We start from the raw sequence: 23,551 nt of genomic DNA on the forward strand, positions 1-23,551 counted from the left end.
TCCGCTTTGATGTTTCAGGCTCATTGTGCTGAGAGGAGTGGAAGTGATGTGAGTGTACTGCTGCCTCTGAATAGCAGAGACGGAGTCTGAGATGACAAAGCCTCCCTTTTTTCCCCCCCTTGTTTGCTCTTGCTCCTGTATCTTCCCTTGTAGCATTCATTACCTGAGACATTATTATTCTCTGCGAGATCAGACGAGAAAAAGCAGATGACATTAGGATACTATATGTGAAGGATACGTAACAGAAATAATAATGAAAAATAAACCAATTGAATGAAATAATTGGCACCAAAAAGAAGAATCATAAAGCAGTGTGTAGCCAAGAGTATGTGTGAAACACGAGATGTAGCTCAGCTGGGTGTAGCAGACCATTCAGCTCTGTGTGGATTGTGGCCCCGGGCTCTTTAAGAGGGGACACATTTATTTTTCATGCTAAAATAAATAGCTGCACTTTCCTCATATGCACGTAAAGAACAGTTTGTTGACAGAATGACTGAATTTATTGCGGTTTCTTTCACATCACCTTTAGGCACAAAGCAGAAAGAGGCAGCAAATACCAACAGGGAGGTAACCTGGTTATTGCCTTGTGCCTGTGCTATAAAGGAAGTGGCAGATAAATGTCCCGTCCAACTCGACAGCCATTCTGCTCTCAGTGCTGAGGGCAGTTTTCTGCTGTTTTTTTTTATTTATAATTTTTTTATTTTTTTATGAGCTGTATTGAATGATGACATTTCTTTAAAACATCCACCTCATGGTCATTTTTCTGTTAGCTTGTCTCTGTTTGAGGCCCAACGCTGTAGTGGACACGCCTATTGTTCATAGTCATGGCGTTTGTGCATCACAATGACAATTTGTGGTATTATATTTCAAATTAAATCAGTTGTTTTTCCCCCCCACAGTGGTTAAAAAAATCTCTAAATCCAAATAACATCTATTTAAGATGTTCATGTATAATAATATACCTACATAAACACTGTAGTTTCACTTCAAATTTAATTAAGTCTCTCCTGTCTACTAAATAATCTATAATTATGTATCCAATCTGTAACTTCAGCAGAGATAGATTCAGGACACAGTTATTTTCAGAGGTTATATTGAGTCACTTTTTCACACTCTGAATGGCATTTTATTCTGCTGACAAAGTGCCAGAGGTCTCTTGAATTCCTTGCTGTGAATAAGCTGCCTCCAGTTCAGAAATGTTGTGTCTTTAAGTGCAAAGAGTGCATTAACTAAAGAGGTAAAAACAAAAACAACTGCAAAGGGCAAACACGAAAGAAGCAAATGTCAAGCAGCAAATGTGCAGCATGTTTCCATTTTCGTATTTAGACATAACACCTCATACCCTCCTTCTCCCACTGTGTGTTTATGGACTGGGCGATAGGGCTTTTTCTGTTGCTGCCCCCAGAATGTGGAACGCTCTCCCTGAGCACCTGAAGGCCCCACAGACTACAGCTGCTTTTAAAAAAAAGTCTAAAGAATCATCTTTTAGAAAAGCCTTCTTGTCTTCTTTATTTTTTTGTTTTTTTTATGTTTTATGTGTTTTTAACTACTCTTTTCTCATTTTAAACTCTGTAGCACTTTGAGATTTAAAAAATGTAAATTGCTTTACAAATAAAATGTATTATTATTATTCTAACTGTACAGTTGGCGTGTATGCACGTTACCTGCCGGCCTATTTCCTGCTGCTTTCCTGGGGTTTTTTTTCTTTTCTTTTTTTTTTCTGTGTTGCTGCATTGTTTAAGGCAAAAGCAAGGTGCGGTGAAAAAGGCACAGATTGGAACAACAGCATTAGTTCAGCTTGATGGCCCCGCCCCCAGGGCAGCTATGGAGGTGTGTTCATACGCATGTGTTGTTGCATTATGACACTGTTGATCATGTAACATCTCTTCAGCTCCCACTGGCATGTGTGAGATCTTAATTTGGAATGCTGAAGCTTACCTGTGAATATGTGTGTACTCTGTTTTTTTTTCATTTGTTTTCCCATTTCCTGATTGTGTGACATTATTGTGCATGTCCCTACATGGCCCTTCAACAAAACTACAAACTGTTTTCCTTCTTTCCAGCTCAGTGACTCTGTTTCAGCTCACCTGTGGTCCCTTATTAACCACTCTTTGTTGCTGCGACACTGCCAAGTCCCATCTCTCCCTCTACAGGGGAAACGGTACTACTGCTAATAATGCTTTTTATTATGAAAGCATCGTATTGCAGTAATTTAACTACCTCAATATCAAGTTGTACCCCAATGTCTCTTTTCCTGCAAGATTTGCCATCTAAGTATTTTCTAAAGTTTCTTCCTCTCCTTGCTATTTCTACTCGATCTTTCCCGTACACTCTTTTCTTCTTGGTATCTCTTTTCTTCCCTGTTGCCTTTCATCTGGCTAAATCCTATTAAAGTCAATGTGAATAGCTCCCCCCCCCCCCCAGTTTCATGCCTTCGAGCTAAATCCTGCAGGAGCCCAGGCACTGGCTTTCTCATCCCTGTATGGAGATGTCTGAGCCCATGTCTAATGAGCTTCAACATATTCAACATACGACTTTAGACTCGCAGAGGCTCCGGCCCGAGCCAGGTGACCAACACAAAAGTGTAGTGGAATGTGCGAGGTGATGGTTACGATAGCACGTCGTTGTTGACATTATTATTTCAGTAAGGCTTTACTACGACAGTGCACATGTTGTTTTAGGCTGCCATAGTTGTTGTACAATGGGGTTACATGTTTGCCAGGAAGTGATATATAGAATGTGGCTTTAAACTTGCAAATCACAGAAATAGTTTGCAGAATCTTGCATCACGTCATTTGCTAAACCCGTAAGCGCACATGTTCGTCACGATACCAAAGCGGAAGAAGATTAGCCTGATGACAACAAAAATGTTGAATGCTCCCTTTAAGCTTTGTTGAAAACAAACACCCAGATGAACTGTTTCTTTTGAACAAACACTTCCCCGGGAGCTGATGATAAGGTATTTATCAAACGTGAACACGCACCATGAACACGCAAACAATGGAGTTTAAAAAGATGTATGGGGAAAGTCACAGACTGGAGGGCTGAATTGCTGACTCGTGTACCTAGCGGTAGCCCAGGGTGAGCTAGGTGCAGGTACGTGTATGACATGTTTTTTTTACTGTAACATCATATATTATTTGCAAAGAATCGATTTCTCATTCGAAGGGTAATGTAATCACTCAGACATGGATACTACAATAAATGTATTTTGCTAAAGGTGCATCACTCCGTGTTCTTGCTGCACTAGAAGTAAGGACAAGAGCTCTGCTTTATGGCGTTGTGTCCTCAGGGTGCTACTCACACATGAGATGGAAAGCATACAGCTCATTCAGTCACAGTGCAGAAGTGCAAATAGAGGCTTGTATTGTAGCACCCACGTCTACACGCATATGCAGCCCTCCAGGGACCCCAGACAACTTTTAATCACAAGAGTCACCTGCCATGTGAGAGACTCATCGTGTTATTTTACTGGGAAAGAAATTACCTTTTTGCCCGAAGCTGAGGGCCTTTGGGAGACGCTGGCTCTCAGTGTTATGAACACAAGCAATGCAAAGCCTCTGAGAAAAGGGGAAAAGGGAGAAAACAAGATGCAGCTGTAATGGAGTTCATTCGCAACCCTCAGAATTCAACATGAGTACTAAATAGGGGGCCAGCCATGGAGGGACGAGTACTTAGGCCAGCCAATGCACTGGGGCTGCCATACTGAGGCCAGGCCACAGAAGGGAGCGAACATTGCTTGTTACATTCAGACAGCATGAGGCGCTGAGTGCTATAAGGGAGAAGTGGCACTCTGGGTGATGTATTTCTGTTTTTCATACATGTGCAGTGCAGATAATGGTATTGTTTTAAGACAAAAGCTCTACCTCCATATAATGGGTTTCTTATAAATGTACTTACAGTGCATTCAAACTTTCTTTCTGTGATAAATATATGTGGTATTTATGGTGTGGTTTATTGTATTGCATTTCATCAGCAGACTTCATGGGAAGCCTATAACATGGGCTAAAGCCAGGGTGCACTAACACTGTGTTAGTCCTTGAAATGTATTCAGCATGAGCCTCATGCAATGCATTCGGTCAAAGGGAACATACATGTGGACAGCACAAGGTCTTACTGTGTGGGATCTTATTTCCTTTTGAGCTTGTAGCTTTCTTGTGTATGTTTGCTTAACAAGCCATGACCTTTGATCCGTGAACTCGGACACCCAGGCATCCGGTGGACGTCACTAGGCGAGAGACGTAACTTCGCTTGTATATTCTTCAGCCGTCTGTTAAGAGGAAGTGACAGTTTTGAATTTAGATGCTTGTTCATGTTTACCACATTTTTGTTCTTATATATCCCTCCAACAAGCCTGTTGGGACCACAAAGTGAGTGATTATGCTTGTGACAGCAGGTGTTGAGTGTTTTGTAAGCTCGGTCCCTGAAGTGAAACTTAAACAGCTCTTTGTACGGCTAGTTTATAGGCATGGAAATAACAGCAGGCTATAAAAGAAGCTCCATAAACCATACTTAAGGTATGTGAGGCTGTTTTAATGTGTAGCTTGCACAAAGATTTTGGATTAAAATGAAAGCGAAAATCCACGCAGTTGTAACTTAAAGGTCATACACTATGTAAAATACCCTACATCAACTTTTTTTTTTTAAACACTTATGTGTCCCTCGACCGTCGACAAATAATTATGAGAAAAGTCCATCCTCTGTCTCTTGCCTGCTCCACTTTCTAGGAAATGTGTGCTCAAACGTGCTGGTTGGAGATGTTCCCTTCATGACCTCATAAAGGGCAGTAACCCCTCCCAAGGGCTGGGTGATTCTCCCACGGCTCGGTGTTTGTTCTGCCCTCTACGATCACGGTGTTGCTTGTTTTTAATGAACAGCCGCGCAGTGTGTCACTTAAATTATGTTGATGCAATTAATTGTGGTTCGTAGTAGAGCTGAAACGATTCCTCGAATAACTCGAATAATTCGATTACAAAAATTCATTGAGGAATTTTCGCTGCCTCGAGGCTTCGTTAAGTTTTTTTTTTTTTTTTGCGTCATCAAAACTTTGGTATGAGCATAAAACACGTTTAATGTAGCTGCAGCTACCTGCTCCTCTCTCTTACACACAGACACTTCAGCGCTAACACGCACACGCGAGCGTGGTCAAACGGTCGGCTTTTCTCCGTTCACTCTCTCCGTGTTTGCAGCTAACATAACGATAGCAACGTCCTCTCACAGTCTCTGTCATAGACGTTTGTCTATCTATGGTCTCTGTAGTCTGTGAGCGCGCTGAATGTACGTGCTGCAGAAGCAGACAGAGATACACCTTTAACAATAAACAGGCTGATTATATGAAATGTCTGATGTCTTCAAAGCTAAATCAAGACATAACTTGTTTGTGGAATAATAATTTAGCAAATATATATTTAAAGTTTCTCAATTTCCTTATCTGACATAATGATTGATTCTGTGATTGATTCAACAGAACATAATGCTTTCTCAATTAAATGTACTGTAACAGATGTGTAGGCTACACAAAACACTATTTGCTATTTCAGCCATTAAAACATGTTTGGCCTGTATTTTTCATCTACCTGCCGCCTTGACCAGTGAATCAGAAAGTGAATTTGGGACCCTGTCAGTAATATGGTGAGCATCATCAGCAGCTGTAGAGCAGAGGTGGTTGGCTGTAACAAGCAGGCGTTTCCATGGTAACTGCAAAGAAGCAGGTTTGTAGGGACGACCCAAGACGAGTTAAACCTTAATTAAGCAAAAGTATGATTTATTAGATTACTCGATTAATTGACGGGATATTCGATAGAATACTCGATTACTAAAATATTCGATAGCTGCAGCTCTAGTTCGTAGTTTCTTTGTATAGGATGGTTGAGTGTATCCTAAGGAGAATTCAAACAGCCTTCATCACGGTCGGAAATTTAATACATCTGTTCTCTGACTATTCGTACGTACCCTAAGTGTTGGTCTTCTTTTTCCTTGTCATATGATGATTTTCATTTACTAAGTCTATCTGCATTGTTTCTTTAATCAAACTGCTCTGCTCTCTAGTATATCGGCATTTTTTAGTCATGAACACAACTGAGTTTATGTGATTGAGGCTTTCATATTAATGCCTGCTTGATTCATTTTCCTCTGTGTAATAATACCATGTTTCTACTGTGATTCTGGTCGGTCTCAGATGCTCATTGACGCTAGAGTGACATAAAAGATTCAGTAGAGCAGATTGGTCAAATTATAAAAAAGGACTTTTTTTTTTCAATTCAATCCAGTTTCACTCGAGAGTGAGAAGTATTAGCTCTTCCTGGATAAAGCAAACAAACAAAAACAAAAAATCCAGACCTGATCCCAGGTTAATGAATGATGTCTCATTGATATGTCATCAATCAATCTTTATTTGTATAATGCCAAATCATGACAAATGTTATCTAAAGACACTTTACAAAAGAGCAGGTAACGGACCTTACTCATTGTTTTATTAACCCAACATTAATCCATCATTTCTATTATGACATTTCTGTTATGTGACCCTTCAAGGAGGACAGCAGCCTGGACAGCATTTCATTCATAAGATTAACAAGATCACTACCTGAAACACACCTTAAAGAAATGACATTGATGGTGGGAACGTTCATGTATTATATCCATTATAAAAGGCAGACTCAGTGTAGGCATGTAGTGGCAGCAGTTCAGTCAGGTGGCTGTCATCAAAAGGTAGAGGAAAGCTGTTTTGATCGAATCTAAACCTTTACAAATGGCTTGCATGATTACATCGTTTGAAAGATGCTTTATTTTAGCCATACAAATCCATCACGATTATCCACCTTTCAAAAGAACACAGTGTTCATTGATCTTATAAGGGTGGTATCTTTAAACGTAGGGTTTAAACACCACTTATCTCTAAGTCTCCAAATGAAAATGTCATACGATGGAGCTCATTTAATATGTTCAGCCTTTCTTAGAAACTATCTGAGTTCAAGGTTCGAACATATGCAAGAAGGCGAGCAACGATGTTTCAGCTGCAGAATCATGCATGCGAGTGTGTAAGGTCACTTTCACGTATGCTGTCCTGTGGACTTGATTCAGGGCTGAAGTTGTCACAGTGCTCCATTTTTCATATGGTTTGGTTTTCTTTCAGACTGCACTTTGTTCAGCGCAAAAAAAAAAAAAAACACCTACCCCCCCGCCACTCGTTGGGGCTTTAGCTCCTTTCAATGGCCACTGCTATCCAGCCAAATGCTGCACAATTATCTGAAAACCAACAAACAAGACAGTGGAAGAACGACATCCCATAGCATTGCACAGTTTGGCTGCTGTCAGCTGTGTCAGGTCAAGCTGGTATATTGGCAGGTTTGTGATTGATTGGTCTACAATTTCTAATTGAGACAGGGAAATCATCTAAAGAAAGATAATCGCTCCCTTTTTCTTTTAAAGCTATCATTTATATATTCACGTTAAAACACACTCTTTGCACCTGAAGAGGAAAGCTCTAGTCATCAGTGCAGGATAAATGGGCTTGTCAGACTCCACACTGTACAGTCCCCCTCTCGTTCCTCTTGTGAAGGTTAATTTGAGGGAGTAAAGGAAATGTCCGGAGATGCACCATGGAGCTGATGACTTGTCAGATTGATTTGCCCTTCAGGGAACGGATGCCTTGTCTGTCTCCTTCTACATTTGATCTGAGTTTGGTCAGCACAGCATGCTTTTAAAGACCGGTGTCATTTTCCACTGCAACCACCAGCAGACAACACTATTACTTAACCATCATGTATGCATAAAGACTATGGATTACTAATGTACTCACCCCCATCCTTGTCTCTGCATCCCCTGTTGATTCTCACAAAGACACACATTAAGACAGGTCCCATGGGCATGTCTGATTGAGCTTTCTCCTGTCTGCCATTCCTCATCTGTGGGAAATCAATAGAGGATCTGAGATTGGAGCATGGGCTAATTGAGCTCTGCTCTCTCTGTTCTCTTATTGCTGCCAGGAGCGTTTTGTCATCACAGCACCTGGTTCACACCATGGGGCCAAGGGGAGCCAGCCAGCGATCAGATAGGGCCTTTGGATGCCACGGGGAGGGGAGCCGTTTGTGATTGAGCAACCTTGTGAAGTGGAGCACTCAGAGGAAGGGCATTGCAAAGAAAAAAAAAAAAAAGGGCTTCATTTATTCTCATGTGCTTCTATAGGAGCCGTGTGATGTTCTGTCCTCTTCAAGGTATGATAGAGGATCAGAAATGCGTCGTCCATTACACAGTTTAGGAGGTCAAACCATAGATCACTGATTATCTCCCTGGATTTCATGTAACTCTATCTTCCAAACTTTTTTGCTTACTACACTGAGGCAGGCGCTCTCTGAAACTTTTTTTTGTAATGGTGGTTGCATCCATTTGCATGTATTAAATATCCCAGTGCTAACCAAGCAGACATGCAGAGAATACATTTAAGCACACTTAAACCGTCCTCTTGGCAGTAGTATTAACCCACGATTTCTCCAGCTATGAATATCTTGCCATGTGAGAGCTGGTCCTGTTGTGCTTACACTTCACACATGGTTTCAACACAGTCATGGATCACTTACCCATGCTAGCGCCTCATTTCAGATGTGGCATTTTATTCCTAGCCGGAGTTGCACTTAAAAATGTGCTTTTCTCGTCTTCTAGTTTTATAAATGAAGATTCCTTCCTTCCAAACCATCTGCTGTCACTGCTCTGCCCTTTGCCACCTTTCCAACTCTCCATCTCTCCATCTCTCCATCTCTCCATGTGCCAGGACTTAGGAGACTATCACCATCACAGACTGACATGCACAGTGCAAAAAAAAAAAAATGCTGATTCAACTTGAATTCTGGACCTCACTCATTTCATGCTCCCCTGACGCTTATGTGTGCCCACATGTTCGAACATTATGTGAGACCATTCAAACACCCGACTGATGAGATCATTTGTGCTCTCTGAGCCATAAACTGACACAACATACGCTGTGCCCTTCCACGTCCTCTGGGGATGTTAATGTGGCCAGTAATTTTATAGTCGCTTGTCGGGGCGAGGAGAGCATCATTGAAACATGGGTTAATTGCAACGCTAGTTGTTGACTGCTATTGCAAATCAGTTAGCAGTAAAAGTGTTGAATTGAAGCAGACTTCTTAATATGCCAGAGTGCAACACACATCACTCACTACAGCTTTTGTGACTGTAGACTTTAATTAAAAGTAAAAAAACAAAAAAAAAAACAAGTGTCTGACCACCAAACACATTTTCTCTGACACACTTTTGCATTAAATGGTGGATATTATTTGTGGGGAGATCATTGTTATTGATGGCTAAAACTGAAAAACAAAAATGAAATGCAAAGCAAAGTGTTTAGTATGGATACAACAGTTTTCTTGCCCAGTTTTGACTGTGTGAGGAGCAAACAGAACACCATGTGTGAGACCAGCCTGAAAGTGGAAGACAATGACAACCCTACTGGTAACAAACCAAGCACAAAAAAATGGCTGAAATCTGCAGCTAATTTCTCTTTCAGGTGAACTTATGTTGATAAGTCTGTGTTGAACCTGCGCTAACGTCTCTGACTGTAAAACTCTCTTACTGCCTACATCACAGGCGCTTGTGCATGAAAGTGAGGGGCGTGGGTGGGTGCAGGTGGAGGGAATGCTACTTTCTAAATCATGCTAGTTTTCGAAAATTACCGAACTCGAACCTGCATTTAATAGTAGATCCCCATATTAAAGTATTCAAATGTATATGTAATAATGAATTATTTTATTTCAAGGGGCCAAGTCACCAACACAAGTTCACACACAAGACCTTTACCTTGCTTAACATTCAAGGAAATAATGAACTAATCAGGTTTTAAATCCCTGAGATCTTCTGTTCAACCGAACATCTACACAATCCAAAATCGACTCCTGCTTCTCAAAGTTCAAAAGCAAATAAATCGATCTTTATTCAATCAAAACGCTTTTTAAAAAACACAACAAGCTTACAAGCTCTGGCGATAGCTAAACCTTTGAAAAAAGATAATCAAGTCGGTTATTAATATATTATTTATACCCACTCTGCAGTTAAGAGTGTCCTGGTATCATTTCAAGATTTTCTTCTTAGCAAGTGTTTATTAATGAACTTGGATGTGAGGATGGTAAAACACATTTTAGCAAAAAAAAAAAAAATCTATAAGTTATGATTTGGGATTTGTTACAGAACTATTCCTGTAGTTTTGGCTTTGACGTTTTCTGTAGCAGTTAACCCTTCCTCCAACACACCTCCAACTTTGAATTGAGTCTTAAATTGAAAATCTGAGATGTGTTATCATGCTGCATACAAAACATCATATTCATCGCATACAAAGCTGTCATAAGAGTCTAACTACAAAAGTGTAATTATTCAGGTCCCTGTCCACACAGCATTAACGACAGTTTAACGTAAAGATAGATTATTTTGTTCTTTAGGTGTAGACATGTATTCACTTTAAGGGCTTGTTAAAATGTCACCACGTCAGTATGTGTTTATTCACCCAGTTTTTTTCTGTACATTGTTCGCTTGTTCCCGGGCTCCTGAAGCGTGCATTTGTTCCAACATGGCCCAAAGCTATTAACGACTCACATTACCCTTTTGATTTTAGTCCGACCCAGCTCTCGGATCCAAAAACCTTCCTGCACTCTCTCTTGTTGCATCCTCATGGGTGTCGTCCAGGGTCATGAGAGCTGCCGGCTCCTGTCCACCTGCTCTTCTTTGCTTTCAACCTCCATTACCACCTCAGTGTGACACTTGCAAGGACAGCAGTTGAATTTTTTTCTCCTACCAGTCTTATCTGTTTTGTGGGCACTCTTAAAAAAATGTGTAAAATATGTTCATTTTACTCACATTAAAACAGAATCTTACATATAATTCAGTAAATAGCCAGGAAACAAACCTTTAAATCCTAAAGACACATGTTCCCAGCTTCTTTTCTGCCCATCTTAATGAGCAAACATTCGCACACAGACTTTGACTGTTCTGATGTCCTGTCTCTGCTCGGCGCCCCTCCTCCACACTTGTCCTGTTTGCAGGTATTTGATGCTTTGTATGGCGAGGCATGCCGGCAGCAGTACAGCAAGAGATTATTGTCAGTGTAATTGGCTTTTCCAGGCCTGATTTGATACAAGCCTCTTGTCTGAATGGAAAGACGCTGAGGCTCACATGAAACGTTCAGCCCATTGTGTCTCCAGAGAAATCGCCTCTCACTTCGTCTCTTAGCTCAGGGGTCAGGATAGAAAGCAGTGTGTTTGTGTAATGACGAAGCACGCACACACGCACGCAAGCACACACACTTACAGTGAGAAACACATTTTTTCATCAATGCATATACTGCTAACAAAAAAAAGAACAAACATTTTAGTCAGTCCTCTCTTTATATGAATCATCTTTACTCAAAAGTCTGTGCATTGTATCTGTTCAACCATAATGTATGGCTTACATTTCAACATCCCTCTTTTTGTTCTGTGTAATTGACAGTTTCTGGAACTAAATTGGTATCAGATTGTTGGATCCAGCCGAGTCCCTGGTTTGCTGTCCAGCTGACATGACTGTCTTGCAGCTGCAGCAGTCTGCTTGTTCACCGAGCAGCGAAGGCAATGTTGAACACGGCTCTCCTGCTCCGTTATCTCAGTCGATATCTGCTACTGCCAGAGGAGGATACAGATGGACAATAGTTCTGAAACAGGAAAGTCAGAAGAAAGAGGATTGTAGTGCAGCAGCTGTAGTTTGTAAAACCAGTCCGTTTAAGAGACACCTGACACATTTAAAGTTACAGTTTGTAGAATTTGATTGTTAATGTTTATATTAAAATATGTAGATTAATTATAAATGGACTAAACTCATACACGTTTTCTTGAGTACTTAAGCCATCTGAATTATTTATCACAGCCAGATAAATCCATAATTCTATAGTTGTAACGGGACGTGTCTTGTCAGTGGCTGGCATGATGAGCCGCCATGACAGACACAAAATGTAGTTCAATAGCGGGAGCTGCTACTGAAAGCTTTCGGTCTGTTGTATGTGCCGCTGTGATAAAATTGTCAATTATCAGATACACTGTTGGTAAACATATTCTTACCTCCAGTGATACCCCACCAGCCTCGACGCAATCTTGAGCTGTTGTTTTGATCGAGAGCCCCCTGGAGGCGGATTTTACAGTCCGTGCGTTTAAGTGTTTCACAGTCAAGGTGGTACAAACTCAGTGTATGCAAAACTAGAACATTGTAAATAGAATGCCAAACCAAACAAAAACATTGTTATAATTTTCAACACATTGAAGACTATTTTTACATCCCCATTTACATTCTGACAGAAACTCCATCACTTCCCTGTCACTTCCTCTTGTTTGTTTACTTTTATGTGGTTATGGGTGATAAGACGTTCACATTTCTGATTTTGGTTTCCAACGACTTCTTACGCCTTCTTCTCTGAGATGTATTGAAAGCACTCTTAAAAGACAATAATCTGCTCTAAGAATGATCTATATAAATAAAGGCAAAGGTGACTCTCTGAGAAAGATGAAGATCCGATATGGACCAGTGTGCCTTCAATAAACCGGCCCTGACCAGGCTCGGTGACCTCTTTATCTAGGGTTTGTCTGGTTATTCATATTTGACTGCAGTGCATAAACATCAGAAATTTGATAAGCATACATCCAGAATGGACAGCTGCAGACCGTGAAAAGATTTCACCATAATTGTGCTAAATGGCTGTAAGACTAAGACTTAGATGCTTTTGATGTCTTGTGTGAAGCACTTTGAATTGCCTTGTTGTTGAAATGTGCTATACATAGAAACTTGCCTTGCCTAGATAAGACTGAGATTTCAGAACTAACTTTATGTTGGTAACTTGAAAATGCACATGGTGTGCCAAAACGTTAAAATCATAAACCACTAAGCTGCCTGTAGCTTCAATTCAACACCCCCTCCAGTTAATTGGTCTTTGTTAGTAGTCAAAAAGCCGTACAAACTCCTTCCTTTTTCCCTCACAATATTAGAGAGTATATTGTACATGAGATTAGTGTTTCAACAATAATTACTTTTCCAATGCATTAATGCCAAAGACTCCAGCATGCAGAGTGCATTTCTTTTTGTTAGTGATAATTAAAATGGTAGTTCTTTATTGTTCAAATGTCCCTCTTTTCTTTTGTTCTGTTGATATAAAATAATGAATCATTCAGTGAGTCTGTTGAACAGGTTGTTAAAGCTGATTGAATATTTAGGGCACTGCAATCCATATTTCAAAATTATGTAAAATGTATGTTTTGAGCTTGCTGTCTGATTTAGACAGACTCCACACACAGTGTCACACACACACACAAGATCGTCTGAGATAGTAAGTATTGATAAGGGATAAGTAGAGGCGAATACACAGAGAGGATGTTAGTGGAGAGAATTGTTTTGAATAGAGCGGTGAAGAGAGGGAACAAAAAGCGTAGAGGGTGAGGAGAGAGAGAGAGAGAGAGAGAGAGAGCAGGAAAATGGGTGGAGGAGATGGGGTGGGAGGGTTGGGGGTCCTAACTGTGATTACATTGTCCATCAGGCCACAGGACGGCCTGCATCAGCCCACAGGATTGATGTTTGACAGAATAATTAGAAAACTGTCTCAGGCTGTAATCACTGGAGCTCATCTTGCCTGCGAGGACTTCCATTTACTCTCTGCCACACACACACTCACACACAAGCACACACAAGCAAGGAGCAGGCATGTCCGAGCCGTCTGCTGACTGACTCGTATATGGGACAGTGGATTGAGTGGTAAGATGGGGGTGTTACTGTTTACACTTAAAGAACTGAGAGAGTTTATCTGCAGCGATGGGGATGAAGGCGAGTGCAGCACGTCGCCTATTGGTTCACTGACGGCGGGAGTGGAGAACACGCCGGTGATTTTAAAGGTGCTCGAGGTAGGGTTTATTGTCTGGAAAAAATGAATTAAGAGGAGTTTTACTACAGAGGCTATAGCAGAACGAATGAGATGTGGGACTAAAAAAGCCCCATAACCCTACTTTGACTCTCTCAGTGCTTTTGTGTGGGCTGTTGGTTGCAGGGAATGCTGGTCAGACTCGAGATTAAAATGGTTAACCACATAGTTGTGGTGCAGCAATATACTAAACAGTTACATAGTCCTTCGAAGCGATAAATAACCTCCAGTCCATCTTACATGTTTCACTTTTTAGTTTTCAAAGAGCTCCTGCAAGAGGGCATTTTTACAGATATGGTTCCGTTTTGAGTAAAAGGCTTGGATGAAAGCCCCTCTCAAGTAAGGATTTCCTTTTTAAAGTCAATAATAGTGTTTTACAACAATTCATTGAATGAAGGGTGCAGAGGAATTCTCGGAAATTGAGAATAAAAGTTCATTGTTGACCTTGAAACCACTGAATGGAAACCTAATGTGACTACACCAGCCAGGTTTATGGTTCCTCAATTAAAGTTCATGGTGTGTTCACGTCTTGAACACTGATGCTGCAATATCTCATGAAATAATGTATTCAAAGCATTTCATTTCTATGATCATTTATGTGACTGAAAGAAGCCTACTGAAGAATGTTGCACACTTTTTAAGTATTCTTACGAGAACAGATCATAGTAATATTTTCCAATCATAATATCCCATATTATTATCATAAAACTAAATGTATGTACATAGAATGATTAAGTGTGTGTACTCGAGAAGGGACATATTATCACCCTGACTTGTGATACCGATCTAAAATCATATGGTCCAAATAGTAATAATAAATATTTGATTTTTCTCATGTGACATGTACAGTACTGTTTTGTACCAAGACAACTTGCTCACTCGGTTGCGATCTGTCAGCCCTTGTTTTTTATTGGACGGACTCCGCTCAGTTCGCGAAACATTTTTAATGACGTCACTCCTTTCAAACTGAGGAGCAGAAATATCAGTCTGTCTAAGATGAAGGAAAGACGATCGCTTGCATAACTTAACAGCCTGCAGATAGATTGCAAAAACGTTGGGGTAGTTTACGCCCTCTGCTCCGCTCAACTTCTTATAACGCAAATCACTTAGGAGGAAAAACCAGTGACAGCAGGGTAGAGACTGCTGGCTGCTGCTCCTTAAAAGTGAGTTGGCAGACTGACGGCAGTATTTTTTTTTAATTATTATTCTTTTAATTGAACTGAAGATTTTTGGGGGGGGGGTTTTTTTACTGTTTTTTTTTCTTTTCCTTTGCTCCCTCAAAGACTTAATTCTTTCATTCAACAGTAAATTTATGAACTGAAAGATAAAGCCTGAAAAGTTTTGTTTTTTTTGACTTTTTGACTTGGAAAAAAAAAGACTGTTTTGTTCATTTAAAATTGTTGGTGATATATTTGGTGGTCGTGTTTTATTTTGGACATTAATTTAAGAAAAGAATGTTCAAACTGTGTGTTAATGATTTTCCTTGGCCAGGTCTCAATTGAAAAATCTCATTGGGACTAGCCTGTCTAAATAATGGCTCAATCAAATAACCAAAAACAGCGGGGTAGTGTCATACAGTGGTGAAAAGAAGTTTGGATGTCAAGGATGATTAGAGGTGAGATCATTGCAGTGAATAAAAACATGAATACAAATCTTTACCCTCTTAAGGACAGTATTTTCTTCTGTCATTAGACATCAGCAGGTATCATTATAGGATTGTTTTGCAACAATTTTTGCGTTGTGTGTCTGTGTCCTGATATTGTCAGGTATAACATATCATATGGTAATGTGAGTAACTCTGTTCCTCTCACCCTATTATATACCATTATATTCTTTATCTATAGCATCCAAATAAGTTATAATAGTAATGTTAACAAGGCACACTATCCTAAAAGCTTTTGTGCTGTGAAGACAAAGACTGAACTGAATTTGATGCCACTGAAACGTTGTCAGGTCATTTTTTAATGATTTATCAATAATCAATTAAAAATGCAATAACTGTTTACAATTTTACACAGAGTCAAGTGTAATACCAAAGTCTGTCACCTTTGCAACTTACAAAACTACAGTTATTCATATTAAAGAAGAAGCCATAGGATTGAAAGTTGAGTTGGGCCATAAGTATTAACCAGCTTACATCAAAACACTTTCCAACTATAATTCAGAGTTCCAGTTTTCCTCAACAAATACACCAGCTTTGCTTTTCATTCACCATCCAGCACAGGATTTAATAATGGAACTGGGCTCCAACCAAATGAATTTGTCTTGGTTTTATCTGTTTTTGAATAATTAGCTCGGATGATTTAATTGTGTTCTGTTGGTAATCCTGGCATTTACCTTTACTTTTGTGCAGACCAGTTTCAATTTTCTTCAATCTACTGTGCAGCACTTTAGCTAAATGTTTGTTGATTTTTAAACAGGCCACATAAATACATTGACTAGAGTTAAACAAGATACACTACACAATGAGGAAGCTCCTTCCGGAACCTGCGATTGAACCTTCGACCAGAAACCAGAAGGAGTTAAATGACTGAATGTCTTCAGTCTTCATTCAGATAATCTCCTTAGCCTGTATCTGCAGGTCAAAGGTCTCATTATTTGCCCACCTTATATGCCCTTCCTGACATGAAGCAATTCCCTGGATGAGACCTTCATCAATCTCGAGTCTACTCAGCCTCTTCTTTCTCCTCCTGAGGCTTTTATTGGTTCCTTTGATCCCTCTAATACCTGAGCAAACCCTTAATGGCTAATTGATATGCAGCTCTTTTCTCCAGCGCTCCATCAGAAGTCTGCAGGGCAAAATGTCAGCCTTGAAGCCATTGCTGCCCTCCCCCCTTGAAAGACAACCAAAATTCCTTGACATTTGCATAATTGAACAGACCACTTATCCATTTGATTAGAGTTTAGGACATGGGAAAATTTTCTGTAACAGCTTTAAACTGCATTAAGATAGTAGCGGCTACGCATGTTCACAGGCCCAATCAGTATATTTGTCCATGGTAAAAAAATCAGTGGACTTGTAGAAAGGATGCACTGAGAATAGGGACATGGAGGGAGCAAGGTTGAGATTGTCATAAACAAATAACCTTCCATGCATCCAAAGTGACGACCTCTTAGGGATTGTAACCTGCTCTATTGTACTTCAGCCAGTTACAGAAAAGAATATCGTGATTTTTTTTCTTTTTTTTTTTCTTTGTGCTCTCTGTTGTTGAGTCGTTTGTTAGTTACGTCATTAATATGCACGCAATGATGATTTCACACGTTGAAATCTCACACTTAACTGTTCTTCTTGTTCCTATTTAATTGGCTGCTGTTGCGTTCTCTCACAGCCAGGAGCCCCTGAGGTGTTGTATGATCACATGTACTCTTTAAAAGTTGTTGCATTGTTGAGACAAGGCAGCTCCTAAAGCCGCGATGTGAAAATCGCAGCTGTTTAAGGGTTAGAAATCGAGAAGCTCGGTATGCTCTTAAAACACAGCACATGGCTTGGGGTGTGCATGTGTTAGGAGTCAGTGGTGGAGGGAGAGAATGTTCTGTGGATGTGATCAAATGTTTCAAGAAACAAAGTGAGCAGAGGAGGGCGTGTTAATGTTGCAATATAAGCAAAGTGATGCCTGCAGGGAGAAAAGAAAGAGCTGATGACAAAGCTGTGAGTCAAAGACGGTAAGATTTCTTCTACAGAAGGTGTGTCCACAACTGTGTTGCTGCATTGATGTTTTAAATGAGCTTTAAGGTGACAATTGCAGGTATGTCACTTGTTGTGAGGGAGGAGGGGAGAGAGATCAAGAACTTCTATCGAGACATTTGGCCTTCGCTGTAAACTTTTTGAAGAACAACTGAAAATAAAGACAGAACTTGCATTTCAGCTTTGAGTATGCAGAGCAAGGTCAATTTAGATATTGTAGAAAAATTCAGGGGGTTGCCGGTGTGAGTCCCAGTGTGGACCAAAAATACGGAAGCTGTTCTGGCAGCTAGAGAGGGATCGGAGAGCAAGGCACCAAACCTCAAACTTCTCTGGTGCACTCCCTGATTAGCAATGTGTAGTAGCTCCACTCGGACATCTCTCCATTAGTGCACGTCCACAGGTCCTGTTCGTGCATGTTTGTGGTTCAGGCTTGTGTGTGTGTGAGAAGCATTGTTTTTAAAATAACAGAGTGCAAACATGAATTCTCTCAGGGATTAATGAAGTATTTCAAAATCAAAAACATTTGAGTTTTCTGGTTATTACGATGATTGGCTTACAAACACCATTTGAGTTATACCAACACGTATTTCTCACATTGGTGAATGAAAACATGCATTTACAAGTAATATGAATGTGCATGTGTTTCAAGATCAGCAAGCATACGTCTGCTTATGTGTGTATAGTAAACCTTTGCGATAAGTCTTTATTGTGTGAGGGGACTGTGTGAGACAGACAGGAATGTATGTCTGTTTATATTTGTATATTAACATTTCCTGGTCACCCTTCCAATGAGTTTGGTCCAACTAGCTACAGCTGTTGACCATAGACACTCCTGCTGTATTCAGGATCCTGTCCGTTGGCCTGATCCCTCCTACACAAGTTGAAATGCTAAGTTGTTTATCCATTAGTGGAATGCAATTTCACTAAAGGTAAACGGATGGCCTGCACATTTAGACATGCAAATGGTGGGGAGGTGACAAAAAAAAGAAGGGAAAAAAAAAAACTAGGTCCAGGGTGACGATTTGCCTTGCAAAGCACACCCATCTGCCCTTTGGATGGCTCATTGGCTCCCAAGATCAGGTGCAATCTGAACTGGAATCATTTGGATAATTGACCTTCTGTGTGCATACATTAGAATAAATTAATTTTGATTGGCCGTGCAGCATTAGGAATAAAGCAGGAAATGTTGGCTCTTTTATATTCTGTTGCTGGTTTGTTGTACCCGGTCTCCGAGGTGATTATATATGCCATTTCTCAACCTTTATGCATTTCTTCAGTTTAATAAAATACTGCTTTCAACGAAGCTGAATGGAACACAACGGGACATGGAACTATACTTCACTTTATTAGGTTAAGCTTTAGTCTTACTTAATCACCTGAATTGAAACTCATACGTGAGTGAGCAGGATCGTGTTTAGTATCTGTGCCCGTGTAAACATGCTGGAACAGAGTATTACGGCCTTCCTCATGTGTCATCTTGTCCTCTCCATATGTGACCTTGCTGTTCCAATGAAAGTGGCCATTCTGTGTGTGCGCCAAAGCAAACCCATGAGGCTCTGTATGTCTCATTGCTGCCTGATGGACAGCCATTAACCCTCGGTGAAGAGGTTGTGGAATATTTATGTCTGCCTGTCAGCAGTGACATGACACCCTCTGGGGATGAATAATATGCCTGCCCTACACTGGCTCCAATTGTGGAGTCCAATTCACAAGTGGTTCTTGTGTGCATTTTAGTATGTGTGCCCGATGATATAGGTTTACCCTGTGTGTGTGTGTGTGTGTGTGTGTGTGTGTGTGTGTGTGTGTGTGTGTGTGTGTGTGTGTGTGTGTGTGTGTGTGTGTGTGTGTGTGTGTGTGTGTGTGTGTGTGTGTGTGTGTGTGTGTGTGTGTGTGTGTGTGTGTGTGTGTGTGTGTGTGTGTGTGTGTGTGTGTGTGTGTGTGTGTGTGTGTGTGTGTGTGTGTGTGTGTGTGTGTGTGTGTGTGTGTGTGTACTGATCCATGTACAGTAAGATGCGTGTGGGTTCAGGGGCATTGTGATACCCTGAGGTTAACAGCAGGAGACGAGTTCTACATCCCTCACTGACATCTGACAAACCTCCCGCTCACCACAGAGCTCCTGTCTCTCCTCTTCACTCTGCGTCATGCATGCCGTCTTTCTGTCACTCTGTTTCCTGTCCGTTTCTGTGCAACGTCATATTCTAAAGTGCCAATTATTTTTAAACTTGAGTCGTCACAAAAGAATTATGGTATAAGATGTGTTGCTTTTTGATTTCTTCAAGCTTGGCTCATACGTGCGGCCTCTTTCTACTGCTTCATCGCAAAGATAGTCGTAAAGATGTGAAGATTGAATATAAGAAAGTCAAAGTTATTGACGTAGGAATTGTTCAAAATTTTCCCCGCTCGGTATGAAGTGTTATAATAAAATGCTGGAAGTGAAATTGTAAGGCAACAGTGGAGGCGAGATGAACTACTTTACACATCGTCACAAACATATGCAGTGTAGCCTTAGGCAATCAACGTTGGGTCTCAAATTCAAACTGTGTCAAGATGAAAGCTTGTTCTTTGTGTGTGAATCAGTCCACAAAACAGGCTTTTGGAAATGTGTTCACGCAGTTTGGACTATTTTTGAACCTGTCATTGTGTCGTGTCTGATTAGTTGCTTGCCTCTCTTTTAAATATGGCATGTGAGGCTCGATGAAGGATGCAAACCTCCACACAAAGGTACAGGTGTTGTGAAGTGCCATATTGTTCCGCTAAGTGATCTGTTTTATTGTTGAAAACATGCTGAGGAGATTGAGAAAGAAGATTGAGAACCGCATGAAAGTTGTATTTTCATTCTTTACGTATAATGATAGAAGATTGAAAATGGTAGCAGAGCTTGAATTGGGCATGGTGGTGTCAGCAGTGTGCAGAGGTGCTGTTAGACAGATATGCAGGGATGTAATTATACAGTGGGTACAGAAAGTATTCAGACCCCTTTCAATGTTTCACTCTTTGTTTCATTGCAGCCATTTGCTAAAATCAAAAAAAAAAAATTATTTCTCATGAATGTACACTCAGCACCCCATCGTGACAGAAAAAAACACCCAGAAATGTAGAATTTTTTGGAAATTTATTAAAAAAGAACTGAAATATCACATGGTCAGAAGTATTTAGACCCTTTGCTGTGACACTCATGTTTAACTCACATGCTGTCCATTTCTTCTGATCCTCCTTGAGATGGTTCTGCTCCTTCATTGGAGTCCAGCTGTGTTTAATTAAACTGATTGGACTTGATTAGGAAAGGCACACACCTGTGTCTATATGAGACCTTACAGCTCATAGTGCATGTCAGAGCAAATGAGAATCATGAGGTCGAAGGAGCTCAGGGACAGAATTGTGGCAAGGCACAGATCTGGCCGAGGTTACAAAAGAATCTCTGCAGCACTCAAGGTTCCTAAAGGCCGGTTCACACGGCAGGATTTTAAAATTGTCGGCCGATTTCCCAAACTTGAGAGACCACACACATGGCGATAAATAATCAGAGGTTTTACAGTTTCGGTCGTACAGTGTGTGGTGTGCGGCCACACGGCAACATCAACACACCACACACCAACCGATTTCACTCGCGAACGTCCCCCGATCAGACGGGAAATCTCGCAAAACCTCTCGAGATCAAACGTGATTCCAGAGTCAACAAACGGACGAAGAGGATGTAATAGGGATCGTTTGTGATGTTTTTATCTGAAAAACACGTTTTAAAAAGAGGCGTCGGTCAAAGGAGTGGAGACAACGGGAGCATGAACTGTACTTGCTACATGTTGACATGGAGGTGAGTTGTTGCTTTGCTACCGGTGTTTTCGCTACTATGTCACCTCGCTTTCTGATTGGCTACGCGTCACAGTCAACAGGTTCGTGCTCGTTTTCTCCTCGGGGGACACCACACATGATGAGAGATCGGGCCAAAACAATCCAATATGTTGAATATCCCCGATTTGAGATCGGAGCGGTCCCGACATTCTTCCGACCAGACGAGAGCGGTCTTAACACACCACACACGGCAGCATGATCTTATAAGAATATCTTATGATGATCGGGGCGTCCTTAAGATTATCGGAAGGGGAGAATCGGGGCCAAAATCGGCGTAATTATCCTGCCGTGTGAACCAGGCTTAAGAGCACAGTGGCCTCCATAATCTTTATATGGAAGAAGTTTGGGACAACCAGAGCTCTTCCTAGACCTAGCCTTCCAGCCAAACATGAGCAATCGTGGGAGAAGAGGTGAGAGAGGTGAAGAAGAACCCAAAGATCACCTTGTGGCTGAGCTCCAGAGATGTAGTAGGGAGATGGGAGAAAGTTCCACAAAGTCAACTATCACTGCAGCTCTCCACCAGTCAGGGCTTTATGTCAGAGTGGCCGGACGGAAGCCTCTCCTCAATGCAAGACAAATGAAAGCCTGCATAGTTTGCCAAAAAACACATGAAGGACTCCCATGAAGGACTATGACAAAGAAGATTTTCTGGTCTGATGAGACCAAGACTGAACTTTTTGGCGTTAATTCTAAGCGGTATGTGTGGAGAAAACCAGGCACTGCTCATCACCTGTCCAATACAATCCCAACAGTGAAACATGGTGGTGGCAGCATCATGCTATGTGAGTGTTTTTCAGCTGCAGGGACAGGACGACTGGTTGACATTGAAGGAAAGAGGAATGCAGCCAAGTACATAAATATCCTGGAAGAAAACCTCCTCCAGAGTGCTCAGGACCTCAGACTGGGCCGAAGCACTTAGCTAGAATAACAGAGGAGTGGCTTCGGAACAGCTCTGTGACTGTTCTTGACTGGCCCAGCCAGAGCCCTGACCTAAACCCAATTGAGCATCTCTGGAGAGAGCTGAACATGGCTGTCCACTAATGTTCACCATCCAACCTGACAGAACTGGAGAGGATCTGCAAGGAAGAACAGCAGAGGATCCCCAAATGCAGGAGTGAAAAACTTGTTGCATCATTCCCAGGAAGACTCATGGCTGCACAAGCTCAAAAGGGTGCTTCAACTCAATACTGAGCAAAGGGTCTGAATTCTTATGACCATGTGATAGATATTTCAGTTTTAATTTGTTAATAAATTTGCAAAAAATTCTACATTTCAGCATGGGGTGCTGGGTGTACATTAATGAGACAGAAAATAAAGGATTGAATTTTTGATTTTAGCAAATGGCTGCAATGAAACAAAGAGTGAGAAATTTAAAGGGCTCTCAATACTTTCCGTACCCACAGTACAGAAGGATAGTAAAACTCTGTGAACTTCTGTTTATTATAAGCATGTTTCCAGACAGTTAACACTAATCGTTTGCAGCCGTGTATTAGGTGAACAAGAGCAATCAGAACTTGTGATGTGCCTACAGCAACTGTGTTTGCTCAACTACAGGATGCAGTAAAAGGTGTTGTTTACCTTGATGACATGTTGGAGGTTTGCAAGATCACACAACCATCAACGTGCTAGTAGCCTGCAGCTGTTCATCTAACAAGTTGACTTCTTTAGTTGTTTGTACTGAAGTATTAAATGCCATCACTGTGTCTTTAATTGTTATAGCGAATGAAGAAGGCCTCTGGTCGTGCTACATAACAGTTAGGGGGTGATACACGTGTTGGAAAAAACACAATATCATTAGTGTGCAGCTCAACTTTAAACCACAGAGATTGTTACTTACGCAGTCGTACACATATTCCCCCGACATCCCTTGAAACCTACCCAGAAAGGCTGAAAGGAAAACTAAATTGTTAGTAAAATAGTGGAGAAATCATGAGATCATACTACCAACCACGACACATTGCACTATTTTTATGTCCGCTTTCTATTGTGTATTGTTTTTTTTGGGTAATTGGTGTTATTCGTGCTGCTCACACCTGTCAAACGTGTTTAAAATAATATTAATGGGAATGCCTGGCAGGGAC

General features: G+C 40.9%; 1 protein-coding gene across 2 annotated transcripts in view; it reads left to right on the forward strand.

The window, feature by feature from the left end:
• suclg2 (succinate-CoA ligase GDP-forming subunit beta) overlaps positions 1–23,551 on the forward strand; it is a 106,811-nt gene that overhangs the window by 65,385 nt on the left and 17,875 nt on the right. Inside the window, exon 11 of one of the 2 annotated variants that reach the window (XM_079341285.1) lies at positions 11,494–12,286. The exons of the other annotated variant lie outside the window; for it this stretch is intronic. Coding sequence (XP_079197411.1) covers positions 11,494–11,559 — 66 coding nt within the window. The 3' untranslated portion in view covers positions 11,560–12,286. Of the gene's footprint in view, positions 1–11,493; positions 12,287–23,551 lie in introns of those variants that run through there. 2 annotated transcript variants of the gene reach the window in all.

The sequence above is a fragment of the Symphodus melops genome, assembly GCF_947650265.1.
Source record: "Symphodus melops genome assembly, chromosome: 4".
Taxonomy (NCBI): Eukaryota; Metazoa; Chordata; class Actinopteri; order Labriformes; family Labridae; genus Symphodus; species Symphodus melops.